This window comes from Metarhizium acridum (assembly GCF_019434415.1).
Source record: "Metarhizium acridum strain ARSEF 324 chromosome Unknown scaffold_141, whole genome shotgun sequence".
NCBI lineage: Eukaryota > Fungi > Ascomycota > Sordariomycetes > Hypocreales > Clavicipitaceae > Metarhizium > Metarhizium acridum.
Genome location: NW_027094020.1, coordinates 2,011,693 through 2,034,951, shown reverse-complemented (window position 1 = coordinate 2,034,951; position 23,259 = coordinate 2,011,693). Strand labels below are relative to the sequence as shown.

Genomic DNA, 23,259 nt, shown 5'->3' with positions numbered 1-23,259 from the left:
TTCTTCTTCTTCTTCTTCTTCTTCTTCTTCTTCTTCTTCTTCTTCTTCTTCTTCTTCTTCTTCTTCTTCTTCTTCTTCTTCTTCCTCTTCTACTTCCCAATATGCGCGTCATGCAGCTCGGCGACGGCAGGAATAATCAGCTTCTCAATCTCGGTGTCGGGGTCCTCCCTGGGCAGCTCGTCGGCGCGCAGCGGCCTGCCCTCGGCGTCCCCCCATCCGCCGGGCATGGACGACGGCGGCGGCGGCACGCGCAGCCAGGCGTCGTCGCGGCCGGGGCTGACAAAGACCACCTCCCACTTGCGCGTGGACAGCAGGTTGCCGATGACGAGGTGGTGCTGGTAGCGGTCGAGCGAGTAGCGCGCCTTGTGCACGAGTATGGCCGGGTCCGTCTCGAGCTTGTACGAGACAATCATGCCCTGGGGCGCCCAGCCGTCGACGAGGTTCTTGAGGAACTTGGGGACGGGGTCGAGGTCGATGACGAGGCGCTTGGAGCGCGGGACGCGCGGCGAGGCGTCAAAGTTGTCAAACTCCTCGTCCTCGGACAGCCTGTCGCCGCCGGGGCGGCCCCCGACGGCGTCGGTGGACTGGATCTTGTGCTCGGCCATGCGCTCCGGCGGCACGAAGAAGTCGGACACGGCGGCGGCGAGGTACAGCAGGCCCCGGCGGCCGAGGGGCCGCATGAGGCGCGAGATGGCGCGCAGCTCGTGCAGGTAGTCGCCGATGGTGACGAAGGGGATCATGAGCAGCGTGTTGGCGTCCTTGGCGCGGCGGTACTTGGCCAGCACGTCGCGCACCTTGGCCGCGTCGTGGCCCGCGCGCCACTCGACCTGGCCGGCCGGCCCGAGGCTCAGGAAGTCGAGGAAGCAGTCCTTGGAGTGGGAGAAGTGGCGCGAGTAGGGGAGCAGGCTGAACTGGCGGTGGAGGAAGACGACGGCGTAGCCGGCCTCGAGGAAGTACTCGGCCGAGGTGGCGCCGCGGGTGCCGGCGGAGAAGTTGTCGATGAAGCGGACGGTTTGCTTCTCGAGGGGCACCGTGGTGCCGCCCGAGGTGACGAGCACGACGCGGCGGTTGGCGAGGGCGTGCGCGTTGATGAAGGAGGATGCGAGGCGGGTGTGCTCGTCGAGGGAGCGGGGCGGCGGGTTGGTGGAGAAGTAGACGTCTTCGTCGGAGGGGGGAGAGGACGACGACGAGGGAGCCATTGTGGAGGGCGGCGATGGGGGCGGCGATGATGCGGATGGTGGTGAGGATGATGACGATGATGATGATGATGATGATGGCGGCGGGGAGAGCGAAAAGGCGAGCGACAGCGCGGGAGGCTGTTGGCGCCGGCGCTGGCAATGAGGGCGCAATTGGAGTCGACACGGTCTTGGCTGCGTGGTCTGGGGCTCTGGTGAAGAGGTCTCGGGAGGATGAGTATGCATTCTGCGTATGTACTTGCGGTTTTTAATTTTTTTTCATCTTGTTGGCTGTGCTCACAACTACGAAGCAGCTTACATCCCGGGATGCGGACATGGTGGGGTTGTGAATGGCCCGACGGTTGCGTCTCGAGCTGTGACTTGTACGCGGTAACTATACTGTGGTGCGTCGAGGGGTGAATCTGCCAATGCGGCACTGTGCTCACTCAGGGTGCGCAAGCATGGGCGAGAAAAGACGAGCTGTGAATATATAGACATCTATGCTGCGCGTATTCCCGTGGCCGCGCGCGATGCAAGCTGTCTCCCCGAGCCTTGCCGTCCGTCCGAGCCGCCGGAGCCTCCGCCGCCATGGCTGCCGCTACACCGAGGCACCGCTACGACGGATGCCGACGGGCCAACGATTTGAACCAATGACCTAACACGGTTTCCAACCGCATGGCAGCCCGTGACCAGTGACGTCAGCTGGCCGTCGCCGCGGCCTGGTGGGTTCCGGGGGCTCAGGGTCCAGATGTCGTTGATGACAGCCGACGGGCCGAGAGTCAACCGGCTTGGTCTCACACTCGCATTGAAAATCGGATTGCACCTCATTCACTCTTCACTGGCCACTTGCACGCCGCCGCTTTGACTGAACAGATGAATGTTTGCTACGAACATCAAGCCGCGACTCTGTGGACCGGTCCCGAGCCCATATTCTCCAAGAGACATCCGTAAACCAACCAACCATCCATCCAATCATTTTTACACTCTCCAGTCCCCCTCAACCCCCATCCTGGAAACTGACTCCCCCAATGCTGGGCAAAGTCCATCACCCAAGCAGCAGCCAAGCGGCATCAGCTAAACATGACCGTCAGTACACAAACCCACACATGAAAACCCGAGTCACAGCACGAACCCTTTTACTGCTGATCCTTCAGGCAGCACGTGCCCCTGCAGCACTGGAAGCCGATATCACAAAGGCCCTGCGTATGGTCATATCTGAAATCGTAGCCCTCGGCGCACTGCTGGCAGTTGTGAATCCTGGAGCCCCAGTTTTCCATGTCGTAGCATCTCTCCTGGGCAAAAGAAAGCGAGACAAGGGCAGCGAGGCCAACGAGAATAGCGTTGAAATGCATCTTGGTCTTTCTTTTTTTTTTTTTTCAAAGAAGCAAGTATGTAACTTGAAAGATGGTTTGAAAAGGTGTAGATGAGTCTGAATTGATGGCAAGTGTGTCGAGCATCTGCCAACAGAGGGAGAGCAGCAAGCTTAAATACATTTTCTCCATGCCGCCCGGCCCAGCAACAGGAACATGTCATGTTGATGAAATTTTCCTTGGCCATCCCGGTCTTGGGAGGGAATGCATCCGCAAGGAGCGACATCTACAGCCCAGCCCGCGCGAGGCGTCGTCTTGCCGTGCCGTCTCTCGCTCCTCCTCCTCGGCTGACTCGACATGGCCAGATGGATGGGCAAGGTCGGCGTCCACATTGCCCCGAGGCGAATTGGCTCTGCTCGAGAAGGCTCGGTTTATTTCGAACCCGACATGTATGTACTCGTCGTCGCGCAACCCACGGAGCTGGCCTGACTTGGCCGGTCGGCTGGTCGGCCTTGGACAATAGAAGAAAGCATGTAAGTCGGACCCGAAATGCAACGGGATGCATAGATTCCACAGCGACGTGAGAGGCCCTTGTTTGCCCTTGCAGCAAGCAATATCAGAGGCCTCCAACATAGCCTCGGGTTCCCGCCAAATCAGCCGTCGTGTATTTCATCTTGCAAATTCGACGGGCTCGGCCGACAAGGAGCCTCAAAAAACTCCGATTGGCCCTGCCAAATATGCCGACGCACCGAGCCGACATCGTCAACGTCCTCGTGTTCCCTTCCAGCCATACACATGGCTTCAAAGCGGCACACGGCCAAGACGTCACGTCTCCGGATCGTAAGCCGCGTCTGCGTGTCGTCATATTCTCCGGCTATTCGAGGAAACCAGCCACGGCGCGCCGAAACGGCCAGGTGGTTCGTGAGAATGGGCCAATTGGTCACGGGCGTACGCATATTGGCAGTCGCTTTGCGCCGGGTCCAGATGAACGATACAACAGCACCGATTCTCACCCGCAGAGTGGAACGATCTCAACCGCGTTGGCCGACGAAGCGAATGCGGCGCAACGCGACGGGCCAGAAATTACATAACGGCAGCTGCCGAGAGTCCGCATTGTGTTATATTTTTGGCTCTGCGGGCGACTGGGATACGACCACCTACGTACCTAGGCATGCATGTGCCTTGTACATGTCAACTCTCAACTCGGTGCTTCGTATTCGAGACATGAATCCAGATACGTGAATGGCTGTGGTTGTGCCTTTTGTGAGCATGACTCCAGGTCTTCGGCGCATTGTCATATATCACATGGGTCTGGGGTGTCTTTTGCACAAGACAGAAACTGCGACAGAAACCCTCATGTCAAGCTCAGGAGCGACGTGGCCAGACTTTTTTTCTTTTTATTTGTTAAACTTAATCTGTTGTGCAGGCTATAATCAAGCCATCCCAACTACATATCAGCGTCACTGCAGAGAGGGGACAAATCCTGCTTCAACAGGCCGGTGAATTCGTGACACCATCTACATGCAATCTCATCAACAGTCTCTAAAGCGAAACAATAAAAAGCGTCAATTATTCCCTCCCGCATGTCCCCATTCTACCGCTTGTCATTGGTCGGCGACAATCTCCAGGCCCGGAGAGGCAAGCTCTGCAGGTGCAGCACCTTTGGTTTGATATACCACAAGAACGACACCAGGCCAAACGCGACGCACAGCATGTTGACCATGTAGTACCCGTCTCGGCTCATATTGCATGTGCCGCCGCCATTTTCGCATCTCTCCTTCTCTGCTTGCACCGCGCAAGAAAACGCCTCGGTAATCACGGGTCCCTTCAATTTGGACGTGTCGGCATTGAGTGTAGGAAGGCAAGTAGCCACTGTAAAGGAGTCGACCAGCTTCAGCACAAAGTATCGCGGAAATGTACCGCCCAGGTTGGAAACGCTGCCCATCTCATTGTTAGCCTAATTTTGTACAAATACGAAAAAGAAAAGAAAAAGTAGAGGCCACTGCACTTACGTTGCGAGTAGAGTCATATATGTGCCGCCGATAACTGGATCCGAGACCTTGGCGTGGAAAGCAGAAACGGCAACAAACATGATGGTGTTGGTAAACGTCGACAACAGATGCTCCGCAATCACCACACCCATATACCACATGGTGACGCCATTGCTAGGGAACATGGCCACTGTGATTTGAGCAAAGATGGCCGCACCCAGTCGGCCGAGAAACCCCCAGCACCACAGTCGCATGGGTGTATACTTTTGCGACCACATGCCCGCATAGTATCCGAGACCAATCTCAAAAGGAAAGTCAATGAGGACCGTGAGCGCCATGTTATCCTTTCCAAAGCCCTTGTCCAGGAGCTTCAGGTTTGTGACCCCGTCATTGGCCTGGAAACCAATCTTGGCAATGAGATGCACAATAATGATTGTCTGTACATTCTTCAACTTCAAGATGCCCCACATGATTCGGTAGACGTCCCATACGCCGTCGTCGTTCTTTGACTTTTCCTCCCGCTTCAGGAACCCAAGTCCAATAGTAACGATGATGTAGACCCAGCCCCAGAACGTCAGGTATCCGCCCAGAGAAACTAGCCCCTCCTCTGAAGGGACCGACCGGAACCACTTGTTGGCAAAATCGCTGGCGTTCAAAGCCAAAAATACCGTATACGACATGAAATGGCCGGCAGTCAGGCCGACGGTCTGAGCGGTAGATGCATACGACACATTTGCCGGCGTAAGGAGCGTCAGGGCCCAGCCGTCCACCGCAATATCTTGGGTTGCACACATTAGAACCAGGAAAAACCACCACATCATGAAGCCCCAAACGGTAGGACCACCCGGTTTTCCGGTTGTTTCCATCATCGTCTCAACATGCGATCCAAGCCAGAGCATGCTGAAGCCAGAAAGGAACTGAATGGGCACGATCCAAGTCTTTCGCCGACCAATCTTGGGGCTCCAAACTGCGTCCACAAACGGACTCCAAAACAGCTTCAGTGAATAAGGGTACGAAGCCAAGCTAAAAATACCAATCTCCCCGTATGACATGTGGTTCTTCAGAAGGAAAGGAACCGATCCCATGGCAAGGCCCATGGGGATGCCCTGGAGAAAATACAACAACACCAGCAACAGGAAACTCCGCTGGTCCCGTCTCGGCAGCTCGCGAAATCCATGATTGCTCGCGGTCGGCGTCTTGGGGATCGGTTCGTCCAGCGAAAAGCTCTCGCGAGAAATGTAGTTGCCAGTCACAGCCTCCGAGGTGTCAAGGTTGTTGGCAGACTTGCGCCGCATTTCCACGCCGTTGCTCATTTTGCCGTTGGCATTCCCTTCCTTCAAAGAGAGGGGAGCCGGTCGTTGCGATGATGGCGACTTTGATCGTCGCGCTCTGGCACCCATAGGCAGTATTTGTGTAATATATCTCGGCCGTGTGGGGTGTATGTTGTATCTTATATATCAGGCTTCCTCTGCAAGGGAGGGGTTTTCAAGAAGTAAGGTGAGAGTTGTCGCTGCTGTTTGCTGTTCTCTTCAACAGGAATGCTCGTGCTGTAGAATCCAAAAACATGTGCGATTCAGCACGCCGTCTTAATATCGGTTCGATTCGACGATGTTGATGGTGCGCCAGGGAAGGAATCGAGTTGTTTTTCTCGGGATCGTCTTTGAGAGGGTGAATCATGTAAGAGAGCGACGGAAAATAGCGTTCGAAATGAAGAAAACTTTGTAGGAAACACTAGTCCTGGTCATCGGCCGAGATCCAAAAAGTCTAAAAGAGCGTTGGGGTTGCGCCCAAATTGAAATATTTATGCTGGTGCAAAGCAACCGTGGCCTCAAGGGCTTACAAATGGAGACAAGAGATGTGGCAAACCGCCAGGAAGCAACGTATCAAGCGAACGTGAGAGGCCTCTCCGACAAGCCTCGAAATAAGGGTAGCAAATGAATCCGAAATGGCAACCCGTTCAACGGCAGTCCATAAGCGACCCAGGGACAAGGGTCAATGGCTCGTCGTGCAGGCAAAGGGCGAAGAAGAAGTTGAAACTAGCGCAAAAAGAACAAACACACGATCTCGTGCTCCCGGGCTGCCGGCTGCCGGGCTGCGGGAACTGGATTTCGCTTGATGGCAACAGACCCTGGGACTGGCTGCTCGCATTGGACACTTGGCACTTACCCGCATAGATCGCCCCTGCCTCTTTCAGACGCCTAGACCTTTTTTGGGGTCGGAAGAATAGATATTGCGCCGCCATCAGGGGAACGAAACTCCGAAGGCTACCAATCGGCGATTGCCTTTGCTGTGCTGCGGGGACGCTGCCCTGCAAGCTTGCCCATCCATGTCTTATCTTATCGCGAGTGTTGCTCGACGCGTTGAGCCTCATTCAACACCAACAATTCTCATTCTTATCTCACCGACTTGCCGGTTCACAGTCCCGACATGACCGCAAACGCAGGTGGGATGTAAAATCAACAATAATAATAAAAAATGGATCCCGAACAGACTTCATCCGAGCCGTCTCAGCTAGACAAGGAGATTGCATCATTAAGGAAACAAGGTCCGCAGCTTCACGCGCCCTCTCACTCACCATTTTCAATCAAGACCACTCACACATCAGCAGCGGCCTCTTTACGCAAAGCCCTCCGGATCCAGTGCTCAACCATTCTATCGTCAGCGTCAACATCTCGTCTCATCCGCTCCTCATCCTCGCCCGCCGTTGGCCGTCGGCCCGGCTCCTCAGAAACCGCATCCTCCAAACTGAGCAGCCGCTCAACCCAGCAACAAGCCCACATGCAGCAATGCGTCTACCGAATATCCGCGCCCGTAACCTCCTTCAAGGTCCGCGACCCTGACCCCAATGCCGTAGACGACGGCCACGTCCTGGGCCTGCGATTCGAAATCATGTCACGAGGACAGTTCCTCCGCCCCTACTACGTGATGCTGAACCGACCATACCCGGGCTCACGACACCTCCGCGTCCACAGACATACTGTCCCTCCTGCAGTCCCTCTAGCCGGCCTGGCAGCAAGACACTTGCCGCAGCCATCACGAGCAGGCGGAGGTAGCAGCTCCACGGACCAAGACCTCGACAAGTTTGTGAGGACGCTGCGGACGAGAGATTGTACGGTACCACAATCGACTGGGCGTGTCGGCGGATCTCCGCCGACGGTTGGGATTGCACGAGAGAGGTGGACGGGTGGTAGCGCCCAATGCGCTCGTGGAAGCGGGCATCGCAGACATAGAGGCCAAGCAAATAAGTCTCACCTGGGCAAACGACAAGACTGGCAGACTTATCATGGACGATGATGGAAACGTGGTCAAGTTCGTGGTGTTTGGGAGCGATGGGCGTGACTGGGAGGCATCGAGTGCTGTTTTTGATAAAAATGATAGCATTGAGGATGTAGCTAGGAAGTTGGAGGAGCGTCTAGAGGAGAGCATCCTTGAAGAGCAAGAGGGATGATGAGAATAATTGGATACCCAATGTAGCGAGCGACATAGAATTGCATTTCACTTAGGCGACGAAGCATATGAATTAAGATAATGATCAGATTTCGTGCACAAATGACCATCCACCATACTTAGTTACTTATTTGCTGCTCCAAAGTCATGAGTCACAAAAAGAGTTTTTCCAGCAGTATTCACAGGTCAAAGTGGTTCAAATGAGTTGTATATACAATATTGACACTACATCGGCGGGATAAGTTCCGACACTAGTAAAGTAAATCTGCAGAGAAGTCTTAATACAAGAATCAGGCATCTGCATGTAAACACCCACTCCCAGTTTTACACGCCAGCCACAGGCGTCTATTGACGCTCCCCAAGCACAGAAGCTGTCCCAAAAGCTGTAACGAAAAAAGCATTGTGAAAATTTTTGTATCTCGCCACACCGATCCCATAATATCGTCATGATATACTCAAATATACTACAGCCTCCGGGATATACGCTATCCGGGTCAGCACACCCTCCCCGCTTAGATCAGGAAAGCGGCGATGAGACCCATGGCGACCACAGCACCAACCTTCTGGCTGTTATGGGCAGCACCAGCAATGACAGGGGGAGTCTGGGTCCAGTTGCCAGTAGGGGGTGTGCCAGTGCCAACGGGAGGGAGAACGACAACCGCAGGAGACGAGGCCTCGGAAGGAGTGGTGGCAGGAGATGGAACCACTGCAATAGGGGTGGTGATGGCAGGGAGAGTGACCTGAGTAATAGCGGACTGATTGACAGGCTTGGTCCAGACAGGTGCCTGAGTAGTACCAGGGGCGGTAGCAGACAGAGTGCCCGGGGCGGTTCCGGGAACAGTACCGGGAACGGTGCCGGGCACGGTAGCGGGAACAGTAGCGGGAACAGTAGCGGGGGCTGGTGGCAGGGACAGTGTTGCTGGCAGGAACCGTGGCCATAGTTGTAGAGTGAACTGGCACGGGGCAGACGGTTGTAGTGGCCGGGACAACCACAGTGGTAACGTGAGGACCAGCAGGGCAGTCGGTCACGGTAGGAGCACAGCTGATGAGGGTCTTGATTTGAGTCTGAGTGACAGTGCTGGTGGTCCAGGTATGAGGAGCCTCTGGCTTGCAGTCGCAAGGATGGACATAGTGCCACTCGTCGTTGTCGTTGTCGTCACAGCCGTCCATGGGAACGTGGTGAGGAGGGTGCCAGACGTCAGTGCAGCCAGCAGGAGGACCGTTTTTTGGGCAGTCGTCAGTCTCGATGGAGATGCCAAGGGGAAGCTTGACATCGAGACCCAGGCAGAGGTCGACCTTGACCAGGTTGCCGACACCGAGTTTGAGATCAAGGGGGGAGCGAGCCTCGTAAGCCGAAGCAGCGGCTGCGACAGTCGCAACAGCAAAGACGGCAGACTTCATTTTTAGGCGGAGTGTAGTAAATTTGAAAAAAAGAGTGGACGGGTAATCAAAAAGGCCCGGAAAACGAAGGTATGAGGTGAGAGCGGTTGGAGTTGTGTCCAGAATTATGCTTTCTGTGCTGATGAAGAGGAGAGAGAATAGACTTATTTGTCAGGGCACGTCAATGGGCTTAAATAGACAACGACCATGGTGCCCAGCTAACACTTACACCACTATCTTCATAGCGTCTTTCCCTTTGCATGTTGATTCACGGGGGAAATGAGGAGCAAAAACAATACAAACCGCAGTTGCTAGTACGGTGTTGGAAGCCAATAGGCTTGACCCCTGTCTCACAACAGCCACCCCCGGCTTAAATCATAGGCATACATGTGCGGAGTGAGATTATGGTGACTCGGTAGGGTCGACTTGCGAGGGAGTGAGTTGGTAGTTGGTTGTCAAAGCAAGCCCAGATCAGAGGAGAACCCGGTGGACGCAGCTCAGTGCCCCGACCTTTCCAGGAACAATGTCTGATGCTCATGCAGCCACATCAAGGGCCTCGTGGAGTAGCTTCGCCAAGGAGCGGGCCGTGCGCTTTACTCTGCGGAAAACTGGTATCGCGCGGCCGGAAACTTTGGAGGATCAGCATGCAAGTGCCGACATGGGACGGCCTACATAACTGACAGTTGATGTACAGAGTACGTCGTACCAGATGTGTATCTCTGGTTTTCATCTTCTCTGTGCCGCCCAAAGCGCCGTCGCAGCCACGACTGAGTATCCATCTCGTCTGGGGAATTCCATGTTGTATCGTGTCCCATGTGTGTCAAACGAGCAAGCTGCCTCCCCCAAGTTGCTGCTCCTAGACATAGAGGCCCGTACTCCGTATAACTGCTCGCAACCGCTGCCTTATCCCAAGAAATCGCTTCGGGCTTCTTCTCTTGCAGACAGAAGACAGACCCTTCCGCCGCCCTTGTTTGTGTATTATTGGTTTGTTTGCTTTTTCATATAGCTATTCTCGGAGCAAGGGATGAAGTGCCTAGGTAGTCAAAAATTAGCCGCCCCTCTTTCCATTTCGGGAAGAAACCGGCGTGCGGAGACAATGGGCCACCCAATTTCTGACCGAGACTGACCGGCTGATAGTAGACAATAATAAATTGATTGTCTTCTGCAGGGCGACTGTATCCCTCACCCCCTATTGTAGTCAACCACTGCCGTATTCTTTATATTTAGCATGGCATGGTAGCGACGGATTTTAGCCCAATCCTAGCCTTTGATCGTCTTATCGATGTGACAAGCAACCTGTGGCTGTGAGACTCCTTATTCCGTTTCTTCCGCCATATCAATGCAATACCGCCCGCTTCGGACAAACGGGGCATCGTTGGTAGAAGTTGTTAGACACGCGTTGATGTGGGTTCTCTCTCTATCTTTTTTTTTTTTTTTTTTGCCTTTTCTGGCCGTCGCGCATGTGTTCAGTTCGTCATCAGTCTTATGTTCCCTTGTTGACCCGGATCTGCAAGTGTGTTTTGAGGAAGGGATATGGTGCAAGAATCTAGCTTGTCCATCGCCCTTGTATGGTTTTGCTCCCCCGGCCAAAGGTGAGCTATGCGTCATCAGCTCTAAGCTGTAAATAAAAGTGTTATGTACGAGGGAGCCAGTCCAATAAGTAAACGTTCGTGCTGTCGATGTTTGCCATCTCGTGTGAGCCAGAGCCTGGCCCATCCATGCCGCCCTTTCTGACAGCCCAGGGTGAGCGAAGCGAGGTCGCACACCGTCCTTTGTACACCGTATTACAATCGGTGTGTCAAATGAGATCTGACTAACACTCCATACTGGGGCATGTTTTCTTTTGAGAGGAAGAGCCAGCCTTGCAACCCGCCTTAGTACTCCATACGGAGTAAAGCCCACCTGGATTGCACCTGGCAAAGCCTGCCGCAAAAGCAATTCTGTGCGTCAACATTCTCGAAAGTTGCCATAAGTCTCTTAGACATGCTATTATTTCTCCGTACGAAGTGCGGAATACAGTATTTCCGGACAGAATAATGAACCTTCACCAATCCAGGGATTGCTTTGACCGTGTGGGAGCAGATACGTTGAGTGGTGGCTCAATCGAAGCTGTGTCCAGACGCGGCCCGTTGGCATCATCGAGAATCGACACTTGAATATGCCACATGTTCGTCTGTTCGTCAACAACCCTGCTCCATTTCTGTATCAAAGGGTGCGCAGCAGCCACGTCAGGGAATAGAATCTGGTCACCGTCTTTGGCGGTCACGTCGTAGTTCCAGGTGCCATCTGGTGCCCAATAGTCTGCCGAGAAAATTTTGCCTGTACTCAGCTCGTCCCTGGCTTCGTTTAGCAACTTTTCTGCCGTCTCTGCCGTCTCGCCTGGTTGGCCCTTGACCGCATCAGCAATGCCTTCAATCATGCCGAGTAGCTGCCCAGCCCGCAATCCAATAGTCGCCCCTAGACTAAAGCCCTCGTCGAATCCACCCTGGATGCTCGCCTCCTTGGCTACGGTGATGCCTTCTCGATACCCGGCATTTGTGTGTTCAGTTTCCAGGCGCCGTATGTCTGAAGGATGAGAGCTACTTTGCGCCTCTGGTTCGGCTGGTGAAGCTGGCGTGGAACCAAAAACGTCGTCGAGCTGATCAAGGCTTGCGTGTAGTTCCACTCTAGGCCCTCCGCCAAGGTGGGAAACGTAGGCATCCTCGAAGGAATTCTCTATCGGCTGGAAATGCATGTTGCGGTCGGTGACTATGGCGCTTCCGAAGGTCTCAGTTGAACTTTATGGCTTGGTCGCTTGTTTTTTTTTTTTCCCTCCTCTCCGCCCGCTGTGTTTTTCTTCGACGAGGAACCCACCCTGCGAGAAAATTGATATGCGACATTCGCACTGTATGATGGAGCAGAGGTGCATGTGATGGTTGGTGATGTCACTGTGCACACTGTGTCCATTGCTAACGGTTTAGGGTAGCAGCCGCCCTTCCTTTTGACGCCCTAGTTTCTTCTCTCAATGTAGGACATGACAGCCACAGTGCTGCCACACCTCTCCACAGAAAATAGCTGAAATTAGAATACTACGTGCCCCTTGCTTTTAAACAGCCAGTGTCTAAGACAATTACAACGCTAGTGCCTGCATGTCATAACATACTTTACCCTTCTCCCCTTTTCAGTGCGTCTGCGTAGTACACAGAAAGATGGGAGTTGACGAAGGACTTGGGATACACAGCGGAGCTTCCTGCCACGCGTTCGCCACCGTGTCAATGTAGCACGAAGTGTTTCTTCGTGCAATGTATGAGTTAAACCAGATGCTTACTGAAAGTAGATGTCTGGTAGAAGTACTTGGAAAGGTTGGGTTCGAAGCTAGGGCTGGGTACCGTTTGAAATAGTCGGGACTTTAAGCTTTTTGGGTCTTCATCCCGCAAGGCCATTGGGTTGCCAAGTGAGAAGCCATAATGGAACATAATTTGAACCTGCGATTAGAAACAAAGATGTCAAGTCAAGTCAGACGTATATAGGGTCAGTGACGTAAGTCAAATAACCCGCCCGGCCTACATGACGCTTGCTTTGGGAATATCTATTTCTTGCAGTCCACTCCGTACAGGGTAGGACGTCCAGTCACTTGGGACAACTGCCTCCATCGTCGCATTCGTCTAGATACAAGATGACTCCGCCCAGTTTCAATGCTCTACGGTCAATATCCAGGATTCCTGAATTTGAATAGTTGAGTATTCCAGGGAACGCATGTTTTGTCGTTATCTTTATTGACTTGCTTGGTGATTGTATCGTTGTTGCCGACATCCCCTCGCCTCATCGAGAAGCCTAGAACGGCCCAAGCACATGATCCTGGCAGACCAGAAAATGCACGACTAGTACTTTGCCCGTCGGCAATTCGTGGGACACTCACACATTCTACCCTCCACACCTTTCATGGCTTGCATCACAATGACTAGACAGAATTGTTGATCGACAACAACGTCCTTGCTCATCAAACTCGTATAGAAACTCTATTTACGGAGTACTTAAGTGCCTATCTCCTGCCTAACAACTCTCGCAGAACCTGGCAAACCGCATCTCCCACTTCACGGGTACCTGCATTCCCACCCATGTCCTTCGTTCGCATGCCCAAGCCGCCAGCTCCCTTGGAGTCGAACACACGCCGAACTGCCGATTCAATAGCAGCCGCCTCGTCCGTCAGGAGACATGAATACCTCAACAACATGGCAAGACTTAGGATTTGCGCAACAGGGTTGACAATGCCCTTGCCTGCAATATCGGGTGCGCTTCCATGGACAGGTTCGTAGATGCCATTGCATTTGCCTTCTCCCGGCACGCCAGAAATGCTGGCGCTGGGTAATGTACCCAGGCTGCCAACTATACCGCCCGATATGTCGGATAAGATGTCGCCAAATGTGTTATCTGTGTGGATGACGCCGTTGAAGCCGCGAGGGTTCTTCACCATAAGCATAGCCATGCTATCTGCGAGTTGGTGGCGTAGCTCAACGTCGGGGAACTCTTTCTTGAAAGTGTCCTCAGTCACTCTCCTCCAAAGCCTGCCGCTTGCTAAAACGTTGGCCTTGTCTGCACTCCAGACGACAGCTGGGCCACCGCCTCCCTTTCCATCGCCAGACTTGCCCAATAGACGCGCAACGGCAGCAGACACGCGAGCACATCTTTCGACCTCGTGTGGTCTGTACACCCAAAGATCTGAGGCGACGTCGGGTGTCTCAACCTTGTCACCAAAATAGGCCCCTCCGCAGTTTTCCCTCACGACGATGAACTTGGTGCCTCGAATAATATCCGACTTGAGCGGGGATGCGTCCAGCAACGAGGGAACAATAAGCTCACAAGGGCGAAGATTTGCAAAAGCATCGAGCTTATGACGAAGTTGAAGAAGGCCCGATTCAGGGTTGGGCGAGGCATTAGCCCATTCGGGACCGCCAACGCTGCCGAATAACACTGCGTCGCTTTGTGTTGCTTTTTCCAGGACCTCCTGGGTTACCGGGACTCCGTGTTTGTCAATGCTGCTGCCGCCGACGAGCTCGAAAGTACGCTCGAATTTGAGGTTTGGTCGTAATTCCTCTATAACATCTAGTACCCGCAAGGCTTCGTTTATGACCTCTGGACCTACATGGTCGCCAGGTAAAACGAGGAGTTTGAACGTGTTTGAGTTCATATTTCAGCTTCCGTGAGAGTGACTGTCATGCTTGGAATGATAAACTACCTAGGTACTTTTTCCGAGCCTCGAGCCAAGAGTCCAAGACGAAGTCGAGTTATAGCTGTGAAAAGCACACCTGCTGTCCGTTGCGCGTGTCCGAACTCGGCTTTCGCTCATCTGGCAACCATCGTCTAAGAACTACATCGGAGCTTGGCCCCGCGTCAAACTACCCAAGTATCCATGGTGTCTCCGGTAACGGGTGGAATCGGCGTCATTCAGTGTGGGCGTTCATACAATCCAACCCCTGTAGTTTAGCCATGAGTGACCTGACAAGGAAGTAAGTGGGGTTTATTTACAGGGACTTTTCTGCTAACAGGAGCTCTTTTTATTTATATTAATGGCTGTTATCTATAATATAGGTTAAATGACAGGGGAGTAGTGGGTCTTGTAAGAGTAACCTTTATTGATAAGAGATTTTATCGCGTTATCAGGTACTTTAAACCCCCATATGCTCTCTGTAATAGTGATATCTCATTGGCTTGAACCCCCCTTGCTATGTCACACCTGGCTAAACATTCAGGGTCCGAATTGTACGCAGAAGTCGCTAGTCCTAACCGGGCTGGGTGTCCCACTTGCTTGAGTCTGGTTCAACCTCACAGCTACCGGAGCGTGCCACCCACTGGCCTTGATATCTCTCTGTTCATAACCACCGGTGCAACACGCCACTTTCTGGGGCCCCGGAGAAGTGCCACTCTCTCCCCGGGCTCGGACGAGAAACGAGTTATGGCTCAAGTGGGGAGGAGTCTCTCATGGCGGACGGATCCCCGCATGAGCTTTCGGAAGGATTGACCAGTATGAAGATATGCTAATTTGACCACCGTGATTGCACATATTTCTACACCCCCAGAGACGGTCTCATCTTGCATCATATAGGACCTTCGTTCATCTGGACTTCATTACAAACCACTTCTAAATCAATTTACCATGGCCCAAGGACGTCTTGAAGGCAAAGTAGCCCTCGTCACAGGCGCAGCATCAGGGTTTGGCAGAGGCATTGCCGAGAAATTCACCGAAGAAGGAGCCAGAGTTGTCGTTGCAGATCTCTCAGAAGATGCCGGGAAGGCAGCAGCCTCTGAACTGGGCGGCATCTTTGTCAAGGCAGATGTTACGAAAACTAGCGACTGGGAGAACTTGCTGAGCGAGACTTTGAAGGCATTCGGGCAGTTGGACATTATCGTCAACAATGCCGGTGTTACTTATCCAAATAAGCCAACGGAGGATGTCACAGAGAAGGAGTTTGACCTGGTCTTTGACGTCAACGTCAAGTCCATCTATATCTCAGTCAACGTCCTACTAAAAAAGTATTTCTTGAAGGAGAACCGACCCGGTTGCTTCATTCAAGTTGCTTCTACAGCTGGCATTCGACCTCGCCCGCGCTTGACGTGGTACAATGCCTCAAAAGGGGCAGTCATCACAGCGACAAAGTCCTTGGCCGTGGAATATGGCCCTCAGCAGATTCGGTTCAATGCCGTTTCGCCTGTTGTCGGCAGCACTGGAATGTGAGTAGTCTCTCTGGCCATTGGTACAGGGTGCGTTGCAGAGCAGGAAGTTAACGCACCAGACGTCATATAGGACGCACTTGTTCCTGGGTAAGCCCGATACAGAGGAGAATCGGGCAGGTTTTGTTTCTACGGTTCCTCTGGGACGACCATCTACACCGGCAGATGTTGCCAATGCTTGCTGCTATCTAGCTAGTGAGGAAGCCAGCTTCATTACCGGTGTGAATATGGAGGTTGATGGTGGACGATGCGTGTAGAACCTAGTTTAGGCAAATCGATGAGACGCTGAAAATATTTTCCGACCAGCTTCGCTCTCGATGTAATACATGACCGGGATAAAGTTGCTACGTGCGACATGGGGTTGTCATCACTGGCAAATATCTTGATACAGAGATATGGAGTTCCAGATGACTGTCAGCTTAGATTGCCTTCCAAGATGGTGAAAGCTCGCACATGCAACCCAACGGTCAGCAGGCAGGCACAGTGGAGACGATAGTGGCGTCCGCCACTGAAGCTACATATGTAGTTGACTGAATTTCATCAGTGCGCCAGACCCCACTACTCGGCACCCCATACTCCGTCGTCCGACATCCGTCATCCTCCAGTCCCCAGACCCCGGATTCTGACATGGTCTGATTCGTTTTGCCAGCCGCTAGTTTTTTCCATCCCGAATTATGAATCAACTACTGTCCATATTCCATCAAACCCATATACGGCATATACAACCATGAGTAGCTCTGCATGATGCACTTCAAGATGGAGGAGCCGGGCCTGATAACACGATCCAAACTCGCCTGTGATCAATGCAACCGGTCCTTCACGCGACCTAGCCATTTGAATCGCCACCGTCTCACACACCTCCCTCACTCTCAGAGAAGGACGATCCAATGTTCCCATTGCGATAGGAGCTTCTCGCGACAGGATGTTCTTCTCCGTCACCTCCGCGCATCGCATGACATCGCAGCCGGGAACGGAGGCACGAGCCAAAAATCTTGTAATCGATGTGTTCGCCATAAGTTGAAATGCGATAGAACCATGCCATGTGGCTCTTGCCATGCGGCCAAGACGTCTGATACCTGCTCATATCCATATGCGAAACCTCTCCATCATGTGCCTTGCTCACCTTGTCCACAGACTCGGGATATCCATCAGACGAATGTGGCACGTGATACAGGGCAAGACGCAGGTTGTGACAGTGTTGATTTTCAGCAATACGACGAGCCCTTATCAAAGGATTACAGAAATTATACCATACAAGCATCGCCAACCGCGGGCTTTGCTGAATTTGATCAGAGATTCGACCCCATGATTCTTGAGGACGGTTGCAGCCCTGCCTTTGACCATGGGAACACACCAAGCGATGGGAATGCGACAGTTTACTCACAGTCTCTAGATGCTACACTGCCTTTTGACTTCAGAGGTAGCGGGCTTGACTGGCTTGATTTCGATATATCCAACATTCACCTCCCTATCGACACCCAGCCAGCTGTGGAAGAAAATGTACCTCCACCAGCGAGCGTGTACGGTGTTCTACCCTCGACCAACCCGATACCTCCTCTTCCAGCTTTACCCCAGAGACAGAATGTTCTACCATGGCCATTTGAACAAGGGAAGGAATCACGACCATCGCGATTCCCACTACCAAGATTACATGATGTACTAAAGGAATCAACGCAAGTTAGCCCGGGAGGCCAACAGACCCCGGTCGATTGCCTAGTCCAATTACTCTCTCAGCAGCAGCTCCCTAGTCCGAAGCAAGTAGCTTCGCGTAACCTCAATTCGGGTATAGACCTTTTGAATCAGCTCATTGATTCATATTTTTCCGGATTCCAAATCATCCAGCCCATCGTTCACGCGCCGACTTGGACGATTACTGAATGCCCAACGATGCTGCTGGCGGCAATGGTTTGTGTTGGATCCGTGCTGTCGACAGGTCCAGGATCTAGTGAGGTATCGGATGCCGTTGGTGAATTCTGTGCATCAATGATCACATGGCTGGTAATTATACTCAGGACAGCGCTAAAATTGGCGGAAGCTAACTAGGTGCAGGGCATATCGGATAGTGCTAATTATTCCAACATTTCGTATCTGGCTGCATTATGCTTACACCAGATATATTCTTTGGGATCTGGGAACCGTCATCTATATCAAAACGCAGACCGGACGCGAGGCGTCCTAATCGGAAGCCTACGGGGACTAGGACTGTTGAATGCTCGACTCAGCATCCAAGATGAATCGGCAGACAGCAATGGAGCCGTGGTGGACCAGACCAACCCTTACGCTGAGTGGAAATCGTGGGTTACAAGAGAGAGAGACAATCGCATCGCCTGGGCATCTTTCGAATACGACTGCAGCCTGTGTACTTTGACCAACCGTCGGGGAGCTGTGGACTTGAGCGAGCTTCCAGCGAGGTTGCCCTGTTCCGAGTCATTATGGGAAGCACCATCTGCACATGCTTGGGCTGCTTTGAAGTTCCGATGTCCACCAAAAGCCCAGGGAGCCAAGCTGTCTAGTGTCCTGAAAGCTGCCATGGCTGGAAAACCAGTCGATGAACATGTTTCCATGTGGGGAAGGAGATTGTGCGGCCAAGTCATTGGACGTCTGCTTTGGGATTTGAAGCAGCTGGAGGCGCTGTCAACAACAGATTACTTTGACTTGCCTTCACTGTTCAAAGCCCATCAGCATTCCAAGACTGCTCTCCTCCGCGGACTTGACTCCCTTCTGGAATCTATGGAACAGCCATGCTCTACTTCTGATCTTGTCAGCTACAAGTATGATTCCTCCTCGCTTCCTCGCCACGACAAAAACTACAACACCAAGGTAGCTGTGACTAACCGAAAGCCTAGTATCTCCTCCCTTCTATGCCACTATTCCCATATGTACGCTGCAGACGATATAATGGATATAATTCTCTACATGGTGCGCAAAATAGTGTCCCACGGACCAGAGAAGGACAAAAGTGTCGCTGTCGCAAGACGCCGGCTCTCCGCGGCTATGAAAGCGGATAAAAAGCGAACAAGACGTCTCTTGTGGCACTCGGGCCAAATCATCGCCGTCGCCAATGAGTTCTTGGTCTCTGCCCCCTGTGAAATCATGCGTCTCTTCATGGCGTACATCTTTGCCGTGGCATATGTCAAATACAGCCCGTCGTCATTGAGATCCAGAGACGGCGTTCACCTGAGACTGGACATTCACTCCCGTGACATGGAGCACAAAAAGGCAGCAACGCAATGGATCCAGACTGGTGGACCCGTACAAATCGGCTCGGCGGACGATATTTTCACCGAGGGATCTACCGCTCTTATCACTAGGGACGCGCAGAGTATATTCCAACGACTGGGGTCTTGGGGACTCGCCGACAAGTTTGCCAAAATACTGCAAAGCTTCGAGAATCACAACGCATGATATAAAATGCCAACAATTACTATTCCACGTGACGCCTTAGCTAAAGCAGTAATAAGACAGTAATAAGACAAGAGCAAACAAACTAAAATATCGCAAGGCAGTTTGGAGGACTGCTCACGCCCCCGGGCATATTCAACGGCGCACTGGAAACAAAGAACTCCCAGCGACCTAGCCTTTGACAAGTCTTGCTCAACTCCTCCAAATCAAACAGCTCGCCAACCGGCAGCCCCCAACCCGCAATCAAGTACTCATGCATCAGGAGGCCAGGGACCTCCCGCCCACCCTCGGTCTTAAAGGAATCCTGCTTCGGATACACCTCGAAAGAAATGGCATCTCCCGCCACGGCAGCAAACCCCTCATTCCATATCCATCTCAACATCTCCTCCGTGCCTTCAACCCCCGCATGCTGCGGATTAGGATCACTGCCATACGCCAACTTATCCGCGGGGCTCATCTGCGTGTCCCACTCCCTCGTGACGCCAATCCTCACTAACAATACATCCCCTCTCCGGAATATAATCTTTTCCTCGTCGGCAATCTGTTTCAGCACCCTCAACGGAATCGCATGGTTCGAAAACGCGCTATACTCAACGCCGTTCCTCTCCGCCCACGCCGCATAGTCCAGCAGCACTCCCCGTCCGCAAATACCCTCCTTGGCCCAGTGCTGCATGCCAATCCGATGATTCGACCGGTCGCCAATCTCGGCAGCCGTCACGCCGCCGTAGAATAGCCTCCGCGAAGGGTCCTGGGGCGTGGGAAACGGCGCCGAGAAGTGTCTCAGGCCGTCCCACTGCGACGACTGCTGCGGATTGAAAATGTACACGTCGTCGAAAGCCGCCCCGTCCAGCAGGGAGACGATGTGGTGCTGCGCTGGCGCTCGGTTGAAATTGGCAGTGTCCAGCTTTCGCAGGTCCCAGTTGAGCGAGACTCTGATGCCGGTTTTGATGCAGGACTGTGCCGCGGAGGCAACTACTTCGGGCGTGAGGAGGGAGAGGCGGCCTAGCCCTTCCTCATGGGAATTTGGGGCAGCTGGCCATACGCGTTTATTGTCCGGGAGGGAGTCGAAGGGGGTGATGGATAAGGGGACGGATTTTGTCATGTTGAATAGGAGAGCCGTGTTTATGGATCATGTTATTCCCATAATACGGGTTGGGTATATTCGAGAAAAGAGAGGAAAAAAAAAAGGACAGAGGAAATAGAGAGGTGCTTGGAAATTTTGGAACATGATCATGGTTGGGTGGATCTTGGGCATCTTGGGGTGTACAGCATGGTGGAGATGATTGTTTATTGAAGTCTCGGGCCAGGTGGCACGTCCGGTACCGACGCTATTGATCATGGTGGTGGCACTTGGGGGCCACACACATTGCGGGACGAGTCTGGACCTGGTGTACGGAGTAGGCAATGTTTCAATCTCTCTTCGAACAATTGACTAAGATGGGTAGTGTTGACGCATATTGGTGACTTGTTCAACGCGGGGTCATGATGCGGACGTGATGCAAAGACTGAGCATGGGAGTATCAAGCTTGTTACATTATTGCGACCAACTCCGCAGAGAGAGAGAGCACATTATGACGTCAAGTCCAGAGACATGTATTATTCCTGTGCTAAACTACTTCCTGACTCCGTGATGGAAAAGCAAAAACAACCTAAAGGGGGATATATGATCATACCAAGCACTAAGCCTTGGTCGCTTGCTCCACCTCAGCCTTCTCGGCAACGTAGCCGTCTTCCTTGGCCAAAGCCGTAACATCATTCCGCTTCAAAAACTCATCCAGCTCCTTCCTCTGCGCCTCCGACACATCATTCACATGCACGGCGACGTCATCTCCAAACCTGGCCGAGATCTCCTCCAGCGAAAGCTTCGCCGTCTCGGGGAAGAAGAAGTACACAATGGGGATGAAGAAGATGCACCAGGCGATGATGACGAGGTAGTACTTCCAGCCGACTTGGTCGATGCCAATGGGGGCTGTCTGCAGCAGGATGATGGTGGAGGCGAACTGGCCGAAGAGGGAGAAGCCCATGCCGATGGGACGGATCTCCGTAGGGAAGATTTCAGACACGTAGAGGTACATGGTTGTGTCGCAAAGCGTTCTGTTTACCTGCCTGTTAGAAAGAGAAGTTTTTTCTGTCGAGAATCACGTTTACACGTACCCTTGGAAGGTGAGGTATAGAAAGACGAAAAAGACGCCTGCTGCGTTGCCGGCTTGGTTGGAGGTTCCTCCGTACTGCGCAATGCACCCAACGAGACCTGATGTTGTAACGAGGCAGCCAAACAGGCCCGTCATAAACATCCACCGCCGGGAGTTGACCTTGTCGTGTAGCCATGCGCCGAGCGGGTTGTAAATCAGACCAGCCGTTGTGAGCCATAGCGCTGACAGGAGGAGAGGCATGTAGTTTGTCTGCCCGAGATTGGTGTACAGAATGACGGAATAGTTGTTCTGCGATAGACGTCCAAGTCAGTCGACTGTTGCTTCAACCGAAACAAGATAATAAAGGACACAGAGAAGGAGAGACGATGGAAAAGAGAGAAGCGAAGGAAAAGGCGAGGTGAAGCAGAATACACTTACAATGACCAGAGGTCCAGCAAATTCCGCCCCCCACTGGGTTAAAAACCCAATCATCATGCGTTTCCTGTAGCTCTTCTTCTTGATTACAGCCGTCCACGGCGTGCACCCCATGGCCCTGAGCTTCTGGGAGTCCAACGCAATCTGCATCTTGACCTGGTACAGCTCCTCCTTGGCTGTCAAATCATCCGGATCATCGGGCGACTTGCGCAGCACCCGGAGGACCCTCCACGCTTCCTCGACGCGGCCCGTCTGGAGGAGCCATCGTGGAGAGCGCGGGATCCAAATCGACGTGACAAGCAACACAAGTGGCGATAAGCACTGGACACAGAGGGGAAACCGCCAGGCAAACGAAGGGTTATTTTCCGTGGCAAAGTAGCATGCGAAGCCCAGCCAGCCAGAGAGCATGTAGCCGAAGACGAGGAAGATGGCGTGGTGACCGACCAGCCAGCCTCTCTTGTCAGGCGGCGCCAGTTCGGAGAGATACATGGGACAGGCGGTGACGAGGATGCCAATACCGAGGCCTGAAATCACTCGACCGACGTGGAACATGCTGTTTGACTTTGTCAATATGGATGGCATTATTCCGGATGACAGGAGAGGAGGGGAAAGAAACATACGCCAAAGCAGCCGCTCCGCCTTGGAACGCACCGCCAACAACAGCGCACGCTGCGCCCATCTGAATAGAGAGCTTTCTGCCCAGAGCTGAAGCAGCCCACATGATGAACAGGCTGCCAACAGCTCCCCCGGCACTGTACAATCCGTTGGCAGTAGCAATGGCCTGCGTGGTTGTGGTGCCATAGCCAGGCTCGCCCTGCATGGGCAGCCCGAAGAACTCATACCATCCTGGCTGACCAATGGTGCTGCCGATGATGGCAGAGCAGTATCCATAAGTCTGGAGATGTCAAGGTCAGCAAACTACCACCTCTAAGGGGGTTGGCGAAGACGTGGAGTTGGTGGTTTTTTGGCCTCTTTTGTGCTCGGGTTGACTCTCATGGGGGAGACTTGGGCGCAGAGGACCAAACTTGAGAAAGTGGATTTGGAGTGGAAACCAGGGCGAGCATGGTCGTCTTACAAAGGAACCAAAGGCTACCGCAACGGTGACTAGCCGGTTATACGGACTAGTGCGAGACCGCCGCTCCTTGACCCGGGTATCTGCGGTCATGATTGGGAAAGGAAAGAAAAAAACACTATGATCAAGCACTTGGAAAGTGATGAAGACGACGATGACCAGCAACAAGACAACGGGGGAGCATTTTTCAAGTCCCAAGTCTGATGA

The 23,259-nt window shown here is 53.0% G+C and overlaps 11 protein-coding genes across 11 annotated transcripts; 4 read left to right on the top strand and 7 right to left on the bottom strand.

Annotated features, from left to right (window-relative positions):
* Positions 1-89: 89 nt before the first annotated feature.
* On the bottom strand, positions 90-1,669 carry CAB2 (Phosphopantothenate--cysteine ligase cab2; the record flags this gene model as incomplete). The annotated part of the gene is made up of 1 exon (XM_007809099.2): positions 90-1,669. The coding sequence occupies exon 1, from the start codon at positions 1,419-1,421 to the stop codon at positions 90-92; it is 1,332 nt and encodes a 443-aa protein (XP_007807290.2). The 5' UTR covers positions 1,422-1,669.
* Positions 1,670-1,897: 228 nt separating this feature from the next.
* Positions 1,898-2,845, top strand: J3458_009273 (uncharacterized protein). Its single transcript, XM_066119680.1, has one exon. The coding sequence runs from the start codon at positions 2,204-2,206 to the stop codon at positions 2,600-2,602; it is 399 nt and encodes a 132-aa protein (XP_065975476.1). The 5' UTR covers positions 1,898-2,203; the 3' UTR covers positions 2,603-2,845.
* Positions 2,846-3,864: 1,019 nt separating this feature from the next.
* On the bottom strand, positions 3,865-6,579 carry J3458_009272 (uncharacterized protein). The gene is made up of 2 exons (XM_007809100.2): positions 4,498-6,579; positions 3,865-4,422 (listed from the first exon to the last, which is right to left on the bottom strand). The coding sequence occupies exons 1-2, from the start codon at positions 5,874-5,876 to the stop codon at positions 4,080-4,082; spliced, it is 1,722 nt and encodes a 573-aa protein (XP_007807291.2). The 5' UTR covers positions 5,877-6,579; the 3' UTR covers positions 3,865-4,079.
* Positions 6,580-6,862: 283 nt separating this feature from the next.
* Positions 6,863-8,019, top strand: J3458_009271 (uncharacterized protein). The gene is made up of 2 exons (XM_066119679.1): positions 6,863-7,021; positions 7,085-8,019. The coding sequence occupies exons 1-2, from the start codon at positions 6,952-6,954 to the stop codon at positions 7,768-7,770; spliced, it is 756 nt and encodes a 251-aa protein (XP_065975475.1). The 5' UTR covers positions 6,863-6,951; the 3' UTR covers positions 7,771-8,019.
* A 416-nt stretch (positions 8,020-8,435) lies between these two features.
* J3458_009270 (uncharacterized protein) lies at positions 8,436-9,324 on the bottom strand (the record flags this gene model as incomplete). Its single annotated transcript, XM_066119678.1, has 2 exons — positions 8,436-8,842; positions 8,934-9,324. 2 exons carry the CDS (start codon positions 9,322-9,324, stop codon positions 8,436-8,438), a joined length of 798 nt encoding a protein of 265 aa, XP_065975474.1.
* A 2,023-nt stretch (positions 9,325-11,347) lies between these two features.
* YAE1_1 (Essential protein Yae1, N terminal) lies at positions 11,348-12,037 on the bottom strand (the record flags this gene model as incomplete). Its single annotated transcript, XM_007809103.2, has 1 exon — positions 11,348-12,037. The coding sequence occupies one exon, from the start codon at positions 12,035-12,037 to the stop codon at positions 11,348-11,350; it is 690 nt and encodes a 229-aa protein (XP_007807294.2).
* Positions 12,038-13,274: 1,237 nt separating this feature from the next.
* On the bottom strand, positions 13,275-14,619 carry LEU2_4 (3-isopropylmalate dehydrogenase). The gene has a single exon (XM_007809104.2). It carries the CDS (start codon positions 14,468-14,470, stop codon positions 13,325-13,327), a length of 1,146 nt encoding a protein of 381 aa, XP_007807295.2. The 5' UTR covers positions 14,471-14,619; the 3' UTR covers positions 13,275-13,324.
* A 553-nt stretch (positions 14,620-15,172) lies between these two features.
* On the top strand, positions 15,173-16,496 carry J3458_009267 (uncharacterized protein). Its single transcript, XM_007809105.2, has 2 exons — positions 15,173-16,011; positions 16,085-16,496. Exons 1-2 carry the CDS (start codon positions 15,437-15,439, stop codon positions 16,266-16,268), a joined length of 759 nt encoding a protein of 252 aa, XP_007807296.1. The 5' UTR covers positions 15,173-15,436; the 3' UTR covers positions 16,269-16,496.
* A 220-nt stretch (positions 16,497-16,716) lies between these two features.
* On the top strand, positions 16,717-20,855 carry J3458_009266 (uncharacterized protein). Its single transcript, XM_066119677.1, has 3 exons — positions 16,717-18,009; positions 18,061-18,782; positions 18,858-20,855. The coding sequence occupies exons 1-3, from the start codon at positions 16,753-16,755 to the stop codon at positions 19,414-19,416; spliced, it is 2,538 nt and encodes an 845-aa protein (XP_065975473.1). The 5' UTR covers positions 16,717-16,752; the 3' UTR covers positions 19,417-20,855.
* J3458_009265 (uncharacterized protein) lies at positions 19,499-20,859 on the bottom strand (the record flags this gene model as incomplete). Its single annotated transcript, XM_007809107.2, has 1 exon — positions 19,499-20,859. Exon 1 carries the CDS (start codon positions 20,513-20,515, stop codon positions 19,499-19,501), a length of 1,017 nt encoding a protein of 338 aa, XP_007807298.1. The 5' UTR covers positions 20,516-20,859.
* Positions 20,860-21,015: 156 nt separating this feature from the next.
* On the bottom strand, positions 21,016-23,132 carry J3458_009264 (uncharacterized protein). Its single transcript, XM_066119676.1, has 5 exons — positions 23,056-23,132; positions 22,601-22,875; positions 21,984-22,533; positions 21,568-21,854; positions 21,016-21,507 (listed from the first exon to the last, which is right to left on the bottom strand). The coding sequence occupies exons 2-5, from the start codon at positions 22,798-22,800 to the stop codon at positions 21,093-21,095; spliced, it is 1,452 nt and encodes a 483-aa protein (XP_065975472.1). The 5' UTR covers positions 22,801-22,875; positions 23,056-23,132; the 3' UTR covers positions 21,016-21,092.
* Between the last annotated feature and the right edge of the window lie 127 nt (positions 23,133-23,259).

Excerpts from the sequence above, each read along its gene's own strand:
- J3458_009273 (XM_066119680.1), top strand. The coding sequence starts at position 2,204 with ATGCTGGGCAAAGTCCATCACCCAAGCAGCAGCCAAGCGGCATCAGCT.
- J3458_009272 (XM_007809100.2), bottom strand. The coding sequence starts at position 5,876 with ATGGGTGCCAGAGCGCGACGATCAAAGTCGCCATCATCGCAACGACCG. Across the intron at positions 4,423-4,497 it reads TATATGACTCTACTCGCAAC|CGTTTCCAACCTGGGCGGTA; the intron begins GTAAGTGCAGTG and ends TGAGATGGGCAG.
- J3458_009271 (XM_066119679.1), top strand. The coding sequence starts at position 6,952 with ATGGATCCCGAACAGACTTCATCCGAGCCGTCTCAGCTAGACAAGGAG. Across the intron at positions 7,022-7,084 it reads TGCATCATTAAGGAAACAAG|CGGCCTCTTTACGCAAAGCC; the intron begins GTCCGCAGCTTC and ends ACACATCAGCAG.
- LEU2_4 (XM_007809104.2), bottom strand. The coding sequence starts at position 14,470 with ATGAACTCAAACACGTTCAAACTCCTCGTTTTACCTGGCGACCATGTA.
- J3458_009267 (XM_007809105.2), top strand. The coding sequence starts at position 15,437 with ATGGCCCAAGGACGTCTTGAAGGCAAAGTAGCCCTCGTCACAGGCGCA. Across the intron at positions 16,012-16,084 it reads GTTGTCGGCAGCACTGGAAT|GACGCACTTGTTCCTGGGTA; the intron begins GTGAGTAGTCTC and ends GACGTCATATAG.
- J3458_009266 (XM_066119677.1), top strand. The coding sequence starts at position 16,753 with ATGATGCACTTCAAGATGGAGGAGCCGGGCCTGATAACACGATCCAAA. Across the intron at positions 18,010-18,060 it reads CATCAATGATCACATGGCTG|GGCATATCGGATAGTGCTAA; the intron begins GTAATTATACTC and ends AACTAGGTGCAG. Across the intron at positions 18,783-18,857 it reads TCTGATCTTGTCAGCTACAA|TATCTCCTCCCTTCTATGCC; the intron begins GTATGATTCCTC and ends CCGAAAGCCTAG.
- J3458_009264 (XM_066119676.1), bottom strand. The coding sequence starts at position 22,800 with ATGCAGGGCGAGCCTGGCTATGGCACCACAACCACGCAGGCCATTGCT. Across the intron at positions 22,534-22,600 it reads GGCGGAGCGGCTGCTTTGGC|CATGTTCCACGTCGGTCGAG; the intron begins GTATGTTTCTTT and ends AAAGTCAAACAG. Across the intron at positions 21,508-21,567 it reads CTATACCTCACCTTCCAAGG|AACGCTTTGCGACACAACCA; the intron begins GTACGTGTAAAC and ends GCAGGTAAACAG.